General features: G+C 40.7%; 1 protein-coding gene across 1 annotated transcript; it reads left to right on the top strand.

The window, feature by feature from the left end:
- The first annotated feature begins 1,636 nt into the window (after positions 1-1,636).
- LOC311624494 (cyclin-dependent kinase 11B-like) lies at positions 1,637-2,982 on the top strand. The gene has a single exon (XM_084887785.1). The coding sequence runs from the start codon at positions 1,652-1,654 to the stop codon at positions 2,966-2,968; it is 1,317 nt and encodes a 438-aa protein (XP_084743911.1). The 5' UTR covers positions 1,637-1,651; the 3' UTR covers positions 2,969-2,982.
- The last annotated feature ends 11,534 nt before the right edge of the window (positions 2,983-14,516 follow it).

The following is a 14,516-nucleotide window of genomic DNA, read 5'->3' as shown; positions in this document are numbered from 1 at the left end:
TTTCCGGCGTATAAGACGACAGTTAAAACATAGGTTTAGGCCTATATTCGCTGTATAAGACTATCCCCCACTTCCGAGGCAACACCAGTTCTTGTTTTAAATAGACCCCCTCTCTGACTGGCCAATCTGAGCAGGCTTTTATTCGTTTCAAAAGTCGTCTTACACGCCCGAAAATACGGAAACATTATGTGCACCACATTAGATTTGAAGAAGTTCCTTATTTTCCAAGTCATCTATAATAATCCATCATTTTAGAGATAAAGATACTGAGTTGCAAATAATTGGGCTGGCTTGTTCAAATAATTAGGGCATGTCTCAGGAGAGGAAGAAAAGAAGGAGAGATAGAAGCATCAATGATGGGCTGCCTCCTGCACACCCTACACTGAGGTTTGAGCCAGCAACCCCCGTATGTTCCCTTGACTGAAATTGAACCTGGGACCCTTTGGTTCACAGGCCGATTCTCTATCCACTGAGTCAAACCAGCTAGATTTGACTATTTTAAAATTGATTTTTGAAGAGCGGAAGGGAGGGAAGATTGGCCAGGCCCACCATAAGGGCATTGACAATGAGCCCTGGCTTCAGTGACAGCTAGGCTTGGATGTGGGCTTGTAGATCAGCTGCTTTCCTTGCCTTCGCAATGGCATCATTCATGAAAATGGCGGCCTGGGAGGGCTGAATTAGTGTTGCTCATTGGAAGTTGTCCTGGTGGGGAGGAAGAAGGAAATTTTTAAATTGACTTTTGAAGAGCAGAAGGGAGAGAAACATTGTGGGAGTGAACCACTGGCTGCCTCCTGCAGGCTCCCTGCGGCTTTGCTCAGTGTAAGGAGCTTAAGCACCAGGCCGTGGGTAGCGGGCTCTGGTCCGCACTGCAGACGAAGAGCCACCAGGGCGGCGCCAGCCAGCCAGCGACCAGGCCCAACAGGCTCCACTCAAGCCGGAAGTGACGCACAAGGGCCCTACTCTCGGATTCCGTCCTCCCTGACGTCATCATACCACGCTGTCAGCAGGCTATAAAGATGCTCCAGGCCTACCAGGGGTGCAGTTTCTGTTCAGGCTCCAGACCAGCAGCAGCGTTGGGGAGGTTGGCTTCCGTCCAGTGGATGATGAAAAGGACTCTTGGAGATTTTTCCAGGAAACGAAGCGCCGGAAGGAGCAAGAGGATTAGGCAGAGGTAAAGCGCTTAAAAAACTCTGATCGGTAACGTTCGGGCTCAATCTGAGGGGCTGCAGTTGGTGAAGTGCAGAATAGAGCTCTGTTCGAGCTGACCTCCTTTTCCCGAAGCATGGCACTGTCTCAGAGGGAGCTGGATAAGCTAAAACCACGGGTAGAGAAGAGAGTGAAGAGGGTCCTGGGTTCCTCAGAGCCCAGAGTGGTCGCAGCGGCATTGCACTGTGTGGCGAAGGGCATGGACAAGAAGAAAGCAGCTGACCACCTGAAACCTTTTCTGGATGATTCCACTCTCCAGTTTGTGGACAGACTGTTTGAGGCTGCAGGGGAAGGCCGAAGGTCTAGACATAACAAGTCTAGCAGTCACAGGAGCAGGAAACGGGAGCTAAAGGAAGTGTCTGGCGACGACGCTGAGATCTCCAGGGAATCATCAGGAATAAAGAGGCGACGGATTCCCCGCTTTGAGGAGGTGAGGGAGGAAGAAATGTGTGAAGGTGAAGAGCGAGAGGCTGAGAACCACATCCTCGCTGTTCCAGAGTCACGATTTGACCCAGAATCCGGGGACAGAAAAGAAGGGGAGGAAGGGGTGGAGGAGGGCACCCCCCACAGCACCGCCCTGATGGAAGGTGAATTCGCTCCAGACTCCCCAGCCCTGTCACCCTTTGAGCCCAAGCAGAAGCTGCCCAAGTACCTGCCCGCCCTGCAGGGCTGTCGCAGTGTGGACGAGTTCCAGTGCCTGAACAGGATTGAGGAGGGAGCCTATGGAGTGGTGTACAGAGCCAAGGACAAGAAGACAGATGAGATTGTGGCTCTGAAGCGGCTGAAAATGTTGACGGAGAAGGAGGGCTTTCCAATCACATCGCTGAGGGAGATCAACACCATTCTCAAGGTGCAGCACCCCAACATCCTGACGGTCAAGGAGATCGTCGTGGGCAACAGCATGGACAAGATTTACATTGTGATGAACTACGTGGAGCATGACCTCAAGAGCCTGATGGAGACCATGAAGCAGCCTTTCCTGCCAGGGGAGGTGAAGACACTGATGATCCAGCTGCTGTGCGGTGTGAAGCACCTGCACGACAACTGGATCCTGCACCGGGACCTCAAGACCTCCAACCTGCTGCTGAGCCACGCCGGCATCCTCAAGGTGGCGGACTTTGGGATGGCACGGGAGTATGGGTCCCCTCTGAAGGCCTACACCCCCGTCGTCGTGACCTTGTGGTACCGCGCCCCAGAGCTGCTGCTGGGGGCCAAGAAGTACTCCACAGCCGTGGACATGTGGTCTGTGGGCTGCATCTTCGGGGAGCTGCTGATGCAGAAGCCACTGTTCCCTGGAAATTCGGAGATTGATCAGATCAACAAAGTGTTTAAGGACCTGGGGACGCCCAGTGAGAAGATCTGGCCCGGCTACAACGAGCTGCCTGCCGTGAAGAAGATGAGCTTCACTAAGCACCCCTACAACAACCTGCGCAAGCGCTTCGGGGCGCTGCTCTCCGACCAGGGCTTCGACCTCATGAACAAGTTCCTGACCTACTTTCCTGGGCGGAGGATCAGCTCAGAGGACGGTCTCAAGCACGAGTATTTCCGAGAGACCCCTCTCCCCATCGACCCCTCGATGTTCCCCACATGGCCCGCCAAGAGCCAACAGCAAAGGGGGAAGCGTGGCACCAGCCCGAGACCCCCCAAGGGAGGCCTCGGGTACAGACAGCTGGGTGACGATGACCTGGAGACCAGCTTCCACCTCTCCACCACCAACCAGGGGGCCTTGGCCTCAGGCCCTGGCTTCACCCTCAAGTTCTGAGGTTCAGAGTGGACCCCAGAAACAGCGGGATCAGGGGCAGGAGCGGAGATGGCCTGTGGGTCAGACCCGTTCCTTCCCTGATGACAGGATGTGGTAACATGGCCTAGAGTCGAACTAATGGCCTTGTTCTCCACATTTCATTTCTATTTTGTCTTGGCTTGTAAATTTGTAGAATTAAATCTTATTTTCTTGTGGAAAATAATAGTACTAATAAAATAAATCCAGGACGAGATTAAGTGAATGTGTGTATAATTGAATTTCAAGTGAACAGGCACTGTTGTGTGGCCCCACCTGGGACCTCTCCTAACATTTCCACCATAAAACCTTAGGACAGGACCCAGCACACACTCCCAGGAGCACCCCGGGGACTGTTCCCTCCCCTTCCTCCAGGCAAGTCTCCTTTACCTTCCCCACTTCTAAGCCTCAAGGGCCTTTAATTTCCCCTTAAACGTGTTTCCTAAGCCCATGTCTTCTATGAAGTACTGCTTCTACTTCTGTGATTTCATAAACAAATATTCTCTTGTGGTTTGAGTCTTGGTTCTGAGTGACTTCCTAGCCAAGAACTCAAGTACCAAGGTTACTGCATCCAGATCTGGTCTGACACCACCTTCTCCCCACCCCATAGTCTAATACCTGGTGCCATGCCCCAACAGTGTGAAGTCCATACATTCTGCTATTTCTGCCCCACACTTTAAAATACTTAGCTTTTGTCATTTTGACCACAATGTTTAGCCAATTGTTTTAATTTGCTACTGTTTCCTTCGTTACCACATCTTCCCTCTTTTTTTTTTTTCCTCTTTTTTTTTTTTTTTTTTTTTAAGATTTTAAAATTGATTTTTAGAGAGGATGGGAGAGAAAAAGAGTGAAACTTTCCTCCATCTTCACCAACACAATCTCTAATTCAGACATCTTAATCAGAAATAAATGTAGCAATAATTATCCCCAAGCTATTAATTTCACTTATGCATTAAACATGATGAAATAGCATCAACTGAAGGTTAGTAATGAGCTCACATTTTAATGGAGACTGGCAGGTTAACTAATGCTGAAATCAATGTATAAAGAAATACTGTGGACATATGGAAGTGAGAATAACAAAAGTTATGACTAATTAAAATCTGCTCAGATTCACATTTCTTCTGAAATGGAAAAATTATTAATTATAATGTATTCAATGTATGTTATCTATTCACTCCTATGTGCATTGGAAATGTCTTCTGCCTGAGAAAAATCTAAAAAAATAGGAAAAAAATCTGGAAGAAATGAGTTTTTAACTATAAAAACATTTACATGGAATATCCTCTCCTAATTTAAAGTTTTAGACAAATTAAATATTATTATACATTTAAATCCATATAATTTTCACCCTTGTATCCATACTTAGGAAGTTATTGCATAATGTTCTCTTGTAAAAGAGAAAATGGCACAAAGACAAGAGACATAAGATCCAAGAAGATAAGGTCATGTAGAATAATGTATGGAAGCCCAGAATAAGGAAGGACAAGTCCCATGATGACCTGTCTACAAAGGAGAAAAATAAGTAATTGTTATATGATCTGGTATGATATGCCACTTATGGTGAAGAAAACTTTTAGAGTTATATGATAGATTGATAAAAAAAAAAATTTGGAAGAGTAATGAGAATAGATACATAGGTAACTATATCTGGTAGAATAAAGCCAATTATTAATTCCAGGAAAAATGAAAACTTGTAAAAGTAAGGACATGTAATTATAATACAATAGTTGGCTTTGTGACTGACATTTATTAGGTATAATGAAATAAACAGATGTTATTGATTAATTATAAATGTCAGGTTGCAATATTAGGAGTGTGGGGAAAATGGTTTTAAAGTACTTTATTAGGTATCTATTACTGCATTACCCCAAAACTTTAAACAGTAAACACTTATTCTCCTCACACTTCCTGTGGATCAATAATTAGGAAGTAGAAGTAGCCCAGCTGGCATGGCTCAGTGATTGAGCATCGACCTATGATCCAAGAGGTCAGGGTTTGATTCCTGTCAGGGATTATGCCCTGCTTGCAAGCTCCATCCCAGTTTGGGGAGTGCAGGAAGCAGCCGATCATTGATTCTCTCTATCATTGATGTTTCTCTCTCTCTCTCCCTCCCCTTTCCTTTCTGAAATTAATAAAATATATTTTAAAAAAGGAACTAGGAAGTAGCTTAGCTGGATGGCTCTGGCTTAAGAGTTTTCATGAAATTAGAGTGCAGATATTGGCTGGGTCTGTAATCATCTGAAGACTTGGCTGGGGTTGGAGGATGGCTTCCAAGCTCACTCACATGGCAACTGCCAGGCAATTCCTCAATGGATGTTGATTGGGTGACTCAGTTCCTCCTCACCATGTGGGCTCCTTCTCACAATAGGGCAGCTACCTTTTCTTAGTGAAAGTGATGAGAGAGAAAGAGAGAACCATGATGGAATTGAAAATGAATTTTAATGATCTGATCTCCAAAGTCAAACACTGTCACTTCTCACTTCTATTTTATTCCATTGTCAGAAGCAAGCTCCACATTCCAGCTGCCACTCAAGAGGAAGAGTATTAAGACAAGAAAAGAAAGAGTATCAGAGAATTGGAAAACACATTTTAAAGTCACATAGAATTTTCATTAATTACAAATAGTGTCAAAAGATAAATCTGAGTAATCAAATAAAACTATAAGCATTGTCTTTTAAAGTATGAAGGTAAGTATCATTGAAAAACAGTGAAAGGAGGTAAGAGTGTTCATCTTTGGGGTGGATAATTGAAGAGGTAAGGAAGGGAGAGGTATGGGACTATGTTTTGAATTATTTTTACAGCCCTTTTATATATTTTACTGAATATTTTTTAATTTAACTGCAAAAAAGTAAAAAAAAGAAAAAAAAAAAAGAAAATGGAAAATAGAAAAAACATCTCATCATGTATTTCAGTGTTATTTAATGCCATGTCTATCTGCCATTTAAGATTTCCTGCTAAATAACAATACTATTATTTGTTCTGTGCTCTCAGAATGTCAAACCTAAAGAAAGCAAAAAAAAAGTGAATGAGATTCTTCTCCCCAATTTATTTTCCTGAAAGAAAGGAAAGAGAATGGAAGGAAAGAAAAATAAGAGAAGGTAGAAGAGAAGTGGAAAAAGGTAGTTATAGTCAGTCTCCTTCAAAGTCACCGTATCTGACAGCCCTTTCATATGATGTGAACTAAGAAGCTTTAAATTTTAAAAGAATCATTATCAATCAATTATTAAGAAGCTTGATTAATATTTGCTGAATGAATTAATGACTTTTCAAAGAGCTTAACACATCAATGCAGTTAGAGCTCCAATATTATTGGTTTAACCACAAGGATAGTAGAATAGTCTGCCCCCACACCCTTTGCCTTCCATGGTTTGGAGTTATCTGAGATCAACCAGGGTCTAATAATATTACAAGAAAAATTCCAGCAATAAATAATTTATAAGTTTTAAATTATGTTCTGAGTATCATGATGAAATCTTGTGAGTCCCACTCCATCCAGCCCAAGATATAAATCATGCTTTGGCACATTCACATTTCATGTGCTTTCTGTTCACTTGTCACTTAATAGCCCTCTTGGTTATCAGATTGACTGTCCTGGTATCACAGTGCTTGTGCTCAAGTCACTCTTATTTTACCTAGTAATAGCCCCAAAGCTCAAGAGTAGGGCCGGCAAATCAAATATGCTGAAGAGAAGCTGTAAAGTACTCCCTTTAAGTAAAAATGTGAAAGTTCTGGACTTAAAAAAAAAGAAAAAAAATTATCATGTGCTGAGAGGTGCCTTAAATCTACAGAAAGACCAAATCTCTATTTGTTGAAGAAAAAAGAAATGGGTGATAGTCTCACTGTCACACTTCAAACTGCAAAAGTTTCAGCCACCATGTGTGATAAACACTTAGTTAAGATGGAAAAGGCATTACATTTGTTAAGTGAAAGACATGAGCAGAACACATGTTCTGATTGATGGCAAAGTGATACACCGGGAAGCACTGAGCCTAGATGAAGACTTTAGCATGGGAGTTACCAAAACAAGTGACACTAAGTTATGTACTGCCAGAAAGGGATGGAAACTCAGTTTCTGGGACAGGTTTGGCATTTTACCATTTTACATCATCACAAGAAGAATGGTTAGTATCACATTCACATAGCTTTTATCACATTATATTGCTATAATTGTTCTATTTTTATTATTATTGTTAATCTATTCCTGTGCCTAATTTATGGATTAAGCTTTATCATAGATATGCATATACAGCATGAGGCAACACCAGGTTTACAGTTGTGAGTAGGTGAAACACAATTTATTCTTATATTATTATTTCCTTATTATTGTTTCATTTTCCATATGAACAACTCTAAACCTTTTCTTTACTCCACCCTGTAAAGGAAAACACATAGTATACATAGAATTCAGTACTGCTCTTGGTTTCAGGTATCCTACTGGGGGTGTTAGAACATATCCCCCATGAATAAGGGGGGACTACTGTAGACAAAAGCAGTTCCTATAATCCAAGGGAAATTCTTAATCTCCGGGCTTTCCGATTTTTATTTCTATTTGTGTACATATTAATCTTTGTCTCCATGGCACCAAATATTCTTAAATTGGGTAATTTTCTAAAAGGTATCTCTCCAATGTTGTTAAGTTGTTCTCCAAAATAGGCAACCATCATTCTCACTCTAAGCTGAACCCGATGGACTTGTCTCTCACAGCCTTGTATCCTGTCCGATTTAATGCTTGCCCTTCTCTCTGCCATCCAAGGTGACTCAGGGAACACACCCAGAAACATGCTTTTTTGTTTCTCTCTCCTGTATGGTCCACACCACTGTAAATTTGTTGAGATTTTCACACCACGACGTGCCTTTTTTTTGATCAATGGAGATGTACATTTAGCACTGAGTGACATAAACAACCTAGAGCGAATTAAACAAGTAGAAAATTTCCTTTTTCTCATATAAAAAGTGAACAAGAAACGGGCTTTGTTTCTTTTATCCTTTCTATGCAGCCATCTGAAAATGTAGCTTCCATCTCAGCATTTTTGCCTCTGTTTCAGCCTGGCTGCTCCTCTTCTGTCGTTGCTTCCACATTCCTGCCAGAAAAAAGTGAAGATTCAAGGCAAAATATATAAGCCTGCCATATCTATCCAACATAAAGTAGTTTTGTCAGAAGCCCTACCATTTGACTTCTACTTATTTCTCTTGAGCAGAACTGTTATCCGACCCCCCACACCATTTCAGTGTAAGAAAGGCTGGGAAATATATAGTGATTTTTTTTTTTTCCTTTTTGGTTGTTTATTTCTGTTTGTTTGTTTTTAACCTGGACACATTGCTCCAATATTATGCCAAGGCCTAAAGAATCACCAGCTGAACCAAGCCCATATTGCAGTGTCAGAATGATGAATGGTGGTTGTTTTAAGCCACTAAGTTTCAGGATGGGTTATAATGCATCACAAGCTAATTGATACAGCTGCACTAAATAAAATTAGGGCTAGATGAGTAAGGGAGAAGAATATTAGTTAGGCATCCAGCTGTGTTTGTCACAGGGTGGACCAATATTTCCCATCTCTATGTTTTCCTGTATGTCTTTTTAAATTGATTTTTTCAAAAATTTAATAAAGGTGATCATTATTAACTCTTATTTAAAAATAAAGCTGAGAGATCTGGATGCATATGGAATGGGCAGGTGCGACAGTGAGCAGAGAGCAGATGAGCATGCCAGAGCACTGTACCTCTCCCAGTGTCTTACATACAGGAGCACCACCAGCCTTCCTGGTGGTTTGGGCCATCCTCAGGTTCAGGTGTTTTCATTTTTAGTAATATATATCTTTTAATTCATGCCCAGGTAGGTCTCATGGTTAGATGGGAAGACAAAGAAATGCTGATTTGGAAAACAGGAGACACATAAAAATCTCACTAATCTTGTCTTCACCAAATCAGTGGCCTATAATCATGTTATCCATTTTTTTAAATAGCCTGGGAACATTCTTTGATGTTGCAGGAGCCAATGCTAAAAAGGAAAAATATAAACCATGATTATTGTATCCAGCCTGGCATATTATTTATTGAAATAATGATTAGCCATACTGCCACAGTTTAGTTTGAAAAGAAATACTTCTATATATGAGTCAGAAAACTTCTCTTGCATGTACTCATTTTCAAACACAACAGAAAAATTATAAAAATAAACCATTAAACATTTTATTCAAAATGGAGGAATCCCAAATATCAAGTCATAAATATTTGTATTTTATGTATTCATTGAATGCTATGATATGAAACTATAGTTAAAACTACTTCTATATATATTTATTACCAAAAATAATCATTACATATCTCTGGTAATTAACTTAGAGTAAGTCAGTGTAGTGTGTCTTTTAGTAAGTAAGGTAATTTAAAATAATAATTTACTTATTGTATATAATCATTGAATACTTCAAATGTTATATATATATATATTTGTGTATGTGTATATATATATTTGTGTACATGTATATTATGTACACATATATTAAGTAACTCGATATTTATATGTCATAGTTACTTAATTTATATTTCACTTCATATTGCTTCTTTAACACAAATTCATGAGGGTAAATAATGGTTCCCTGCCAGAAACCAATTATTGTCTCACTAACAGAAAGAGGCTGGTCCACCTTGAAGCTCTGAAAGGTCAGAGCCAACCACTCCCTATCTAATTGAGACAATGGTAACTGAGGCAACTTCCCCATCTTGTAATCATGTAAATCCTTACTGATATGATAATCTGCTTATTATCTGCCTAATGGCTATGGGTGTTTCCCAAAGCTGCTTAAGGGTAATTGGTGTATCCCATAGCCTCAATAAAAGGGATCCAAAGCCAAAGCCTAGTGGTAATCTTTCCATAGAGGTAGACTCCTGCCTGGCCCCCCATTTTCCCAAATTAACTCTTTTCTAGTCTCTCTCTTCATTTTAGTGTGCTGCCTCCTCCAGAAACAGGACCCTGAGTGGGCCCTAATCACGTGGGTCGTGTTAAGGGTTCCCACAGTTCCCTTGATGACAGAGGGTATAACCAATGGAACAGCAAAGTTATATCTAATGAAAAAAATCGTGCCTCAGAGATACGGTTCTTCAGGTGTGAGTGTTTCCAAAGACTGAGCACTGTGTATTTCATTAGTAAGCTTGGTTCTGCTTCAGTTCCTTGCCATTGGCAGAGGATAAATCATTGGCCTACTTAACCCCTAGGCCCTAGGATCCCCCTCCCATGTCTTAGCTTCCTCAGTCTTAGAATCTGATTGTTCTCCATATTTCACAGCAACCTGTCTCTTCTGTGATAACCTTAGCAAATCCTTTTCATGTTGTGGACTCTTTGGGAGCTGAGGGTAAAATGAACTTGGCAAGCATGATTCTTATTAGCATTTATTTCCAATAAGCCAACATCTGATAAAGAAGACCAATCCAATGGAGGAGTGCTGAAATTTTCAGAGGTTAAATAGGACAAAAAGTAATGGAGGGCATCTTGATTTTTACCAGAGTGTTGATGGGAAGTCTGGAGTGTCATATACTTTGAGGTTCACAGCCAAAGAGGCCATTTAAAAATAATTAATGAAAAACAATGGTGTTCTGTGCAGATACAGAAGAGCCTTCAAATAAAGAATTCCACAAGCTTCAGAACTCTCTGTGCTGTCCTCATTCACGAAGGCTCTGCTCCAGGAAGGGTTCCATCTGTAGGGGTCTTGGTTTCCTTTTATATTCTAGTACCAGGAACTAGGGGCAGAGAGGAGTCACATGGCTACCTCAGCCCCCAGAAAATTGTAAAGAGCAGTTTAACAAAACTTATTTCAACTTGCTTTACGTAACTGTGATCTCTGCACAGCTGACATTTTCCAAGTAACAATAAATGTACATTCTTTCGGTTCTGATTTTGACCCAGTGAACTGCCAGGAGTGAGTACAGACAAGACTTCTCAGGAGGCCACACTTGAACATAAGAAAACAACATTGTACAGCTCTTATGATTTTATACATCTCTTATTTTTTGAATTGAATTTTATATCTGTCAAAGGCCAGTGCTGTATTTTATTCTTTATTCAGATCCAAAATCTATATTGAAAGCATACATATTTATCTATAGCATTGGCCTTCAAAAGTTTATTGATGGGAATGCTAAAGGAAGAGAGTAATATGTTCATAATTAGAAAAAAGGGCCTATGATACTAATGCATTGGGCACATCTGGTAAGCATTCGAGAAGAACTTAGGATATTTATTGGTACAAAGTCAAGACAGGTGCATGTCTGAGAGAGTTTAGGTGAGGTCTCAATAGAAACAGACATGTAAGGGTAGGGTGAAGACTAGTATGTGAGAAAAGATGGTGGAGGTGAGAAGGAGCTGAAGGAAGGATGGCAAATTTTATAATGCAAGTTGGGTGAAACACCTTCATTTCCATGGCAGTATTTGAAACATCACAGGATATAATCCATGCAAAGCCCTTAGCAAGTGCCTGATGCACAGCCAGCACCCAGCAAACATTTATTTGAGGTCTCTTATGGGTCAGACACTCTGTTCAGTGCTTTTTATAAAACTCATTTAACTTTCAAAGCAACTCCACAAGAGAAATGCTATTATTATCACCGTATTACAGTTGCTGCAACTGATATGCATATTGCCTATAAAATTTCCAGTTAGAAATTTTATGTGTTTATATGTAAATATGCTGGGTACAGAAAGTGATTTGTAAGCAATTGCATTTTAGTTCCAGGGTTGATAAAATATTTGATTACATATTTCCAAGTGGGATTTTCTTTGGAATCTAAGCAGCTTCTATTAGCCTATATAGAAGGTATTCCTTTGGAAAGGAAAGACTGTGGCCTCTTTCTTCTGGGGACTTATTGGGGCCTTTTTGAAAACTATTGTGTCGTATGCTCTTTACTTTAGGTTTAAGGGCACTTGAAGGTACATCAACTCATCTTTTCTTTTCCAAATTTCCACTTTCCTTCATTTCGTTTATCTTTTCCCTCATTGTGGTTATAATAGAACTAGAGAATGGATGCACAAAATTCATGCACTGGGCTCTGTGTGTGTGTGTGTGTGTGTGTGTGTGTGTGTGTGAGGTGTCCCTCAGCCAAGCCTGCACCCTCTCCAATCTGGGACCCCTTGGAATATGTGTGACTGCTGGTTTAAATGAGCAGTCGGATATGCCTCTCACAATCCATGACTGCTGGCTCCCAACCACTTGCCTACCTGTCAGCCTGATCATCCTCTAACCACTCTCCTGCCAGCCTGATCAACACCTAACTGCTCCCCTGTCAGCCCAGTCATCCCCAACTTCCCTCCCTTGCTGGCCAGTCACCCCAAACTGCCCCCTCCTGCAGGCCTGGTCCCCCCAAATACCCTTTCCTGCGGGCCTGATCACCCACAACTACAACTACCCTCCCTGCCAGCTATCTTGTGGCAGCCATATTTGACCACATGGGGGCAGCCATCTTGTATGAGGGCATGAGGTTCAATAGGCATATTACCTCTTTATTATATAGGATGCAAAGCACAGTCATTTTGTGTGTTGCTACCACAAATACCTCATTACCACTCTGCAAAGGAATGACTGTACAATTGTTAAATTTATAAGATTGACTTAATTGAAGTTTTGCTTAATTTCAAATCTAAATCTTATTTCTATATGCTCAAACTTATTATTTATTTGTATATGGCACGTTGCCTAATAATTTGATTTTTTTTAAAAATAGATAAGAGAAACAGAGGGACACTATCTCTGGTGCCATCATAATAATTTTTCTCCTTTTGATGATGAATCCATTCAGTGAATGTGACCACGAAGCCTTCACACAGAAGTCTAAACCAGCTGAAGGCCAACCAGCTTGCCTGCCTAGAAAATTGAATTCCACTCCTTAAAAAACAGCAGACAGAATGTAAAGATCAATGAAGATTAATGGCATATTGGTTAATACAAATTAAAACAGACAGAGAAGATGTGGTCTCTTGGGGCTAATCAGGGACTTATCAGGGTCCATATATTTATTCGAAAATGCAGCTCCAGGAGGTTTGCTTTGAGATGCAGATGTTGCTTATGCAGTCCCTGCTGGCTGGCAGTGGGAGGGCACATGTATGATGGAGCTTTGTGGCTTTGGGTTACAAAAGAAAAGAATGTCATAACACAATTTGTCAAGGTCTCATCATGTTTATCAGACATTAGTGATAGGAAAACCTATGCATATCTCAACAAAAAAAATTTGTGGCCAGAGTTCACAAAAGCCATCATGTGTTTTGTCACTGAATATATTTCCTTCTTGATTTTGCTGCTAGGAAACTCAGAATCTGTGATTTTTTTTTTTTTTTTTTTTTTGCAGAGTTTAGAATATTTTTGGTGTACATACTAGTCTAGCTTTGCTTTGCCTAACCTCATACAACTGTCTTCTGTTAATTATTTTAAAAAGTTTAATGGAACCGCACAGGGAAGGAATAAATTAACAGATTAATTTATTGACATTCTTACTAGTATAGCTAAATCCCAATCATTAAAGTTACAGCGAGTGATGGACAAAAAGACTTGCCAGAGGCCAAAATATTTCGTAAACTGAAGGACACATAAACCTACAGCTATTGTTGTAAAGATAGAACCTACTTGGATTGATTGGTGCTCAATCTCAGGGCTATTTTTAGCCAGATATGCATTAGTTTCTCAAGGAAATAATAGGAAGTATAGACACATTTTAGAGAGAAAAGAAAAGGCCAATTGATTTAGAAATAAAACCTACATTGGACTGTAAGTGGGAAAATTTCTCCAGCATTGGCTTGGAAATCAATGCTTGATTTCAATGCTTGATTGTGAGGAAAAAATGGAATTGTTATCAATGTTAATGAACTCCTTGAATGTCTTGGGAACTCACAACTGCTGGGGTTCTGGTGCAGTGTAATTAAGTCTGTTAGTGAATTCACTGGCATGGAAGACAGAGGTTGCATTCTGGATGATGGGGTCTAAGATGCATCCCATATAGATTACACTGTGGTTTGGCAAGAGAAACAGGTTGGTGTCTGTAGTTCCCAAGCAGTGGAGTTAAGCTCCTGGGGCTGGTGTTCCATCTGCATATTAGTCTACAGGGGGTGGATAGTGAATTCATAAGGGTATTGAAAGGCACTTTGGAGAGTGATCCTTAGAGATAGGAAACAGGCCAGAGGCTCTGACTGGGGACTAGCAGCTGTGTGGTCTACAGACAAGGTAAATATTTCTAATGGGCTAACTGGCCATAATTGGAACAAAGTGCTGGTATGTATGCCTATGCCTGTGCATTTGTGTGTTGTGGTGAGTGTTTGTGTGTGTTGGTGGACCTCTATACTAAGGTGGAGTTGTGATTATGGAAGGTAGGCCAGGGATGTTATACAATTTCTATAATGACACTCATGCATGTTTGTGGCTTGGGAGATGGCACTGAAATCTTGGTCTAACAACTTTTTAAACTATTTACATATATCAACTCAGTTAACTTCTTTTTTTAGCTCTGTAATGTAGATGCTGTTATTATGCTCATTTGAAACATTAAATATATA

Source organism: Pipistrellus hanaki, assembly GCF_964339955.1.
Source record: "Pipistrellus hanaki genome assembly, chromosome: 6".
Taxonomy (NCBI): domain Eukaryota; kingdom Metazoa; phylum Chordata; class Mammalia; order Chiroptera; family Vespertilionidae; genus Pipistrellus; species Pipistrellus hanaki.
This window is presented reverse-complemented; position numbering and strand designations above follow the sequence as displayed.

Coding starts and splice junctions, on each gene's coding strand:
- LOC311624494 (XM_084887785.1), top strand. CDS start 1,652: ATGTGTGAAGGTGAAGAGCGAGAGGCTGAGAACCACATCCTCGCTGTT.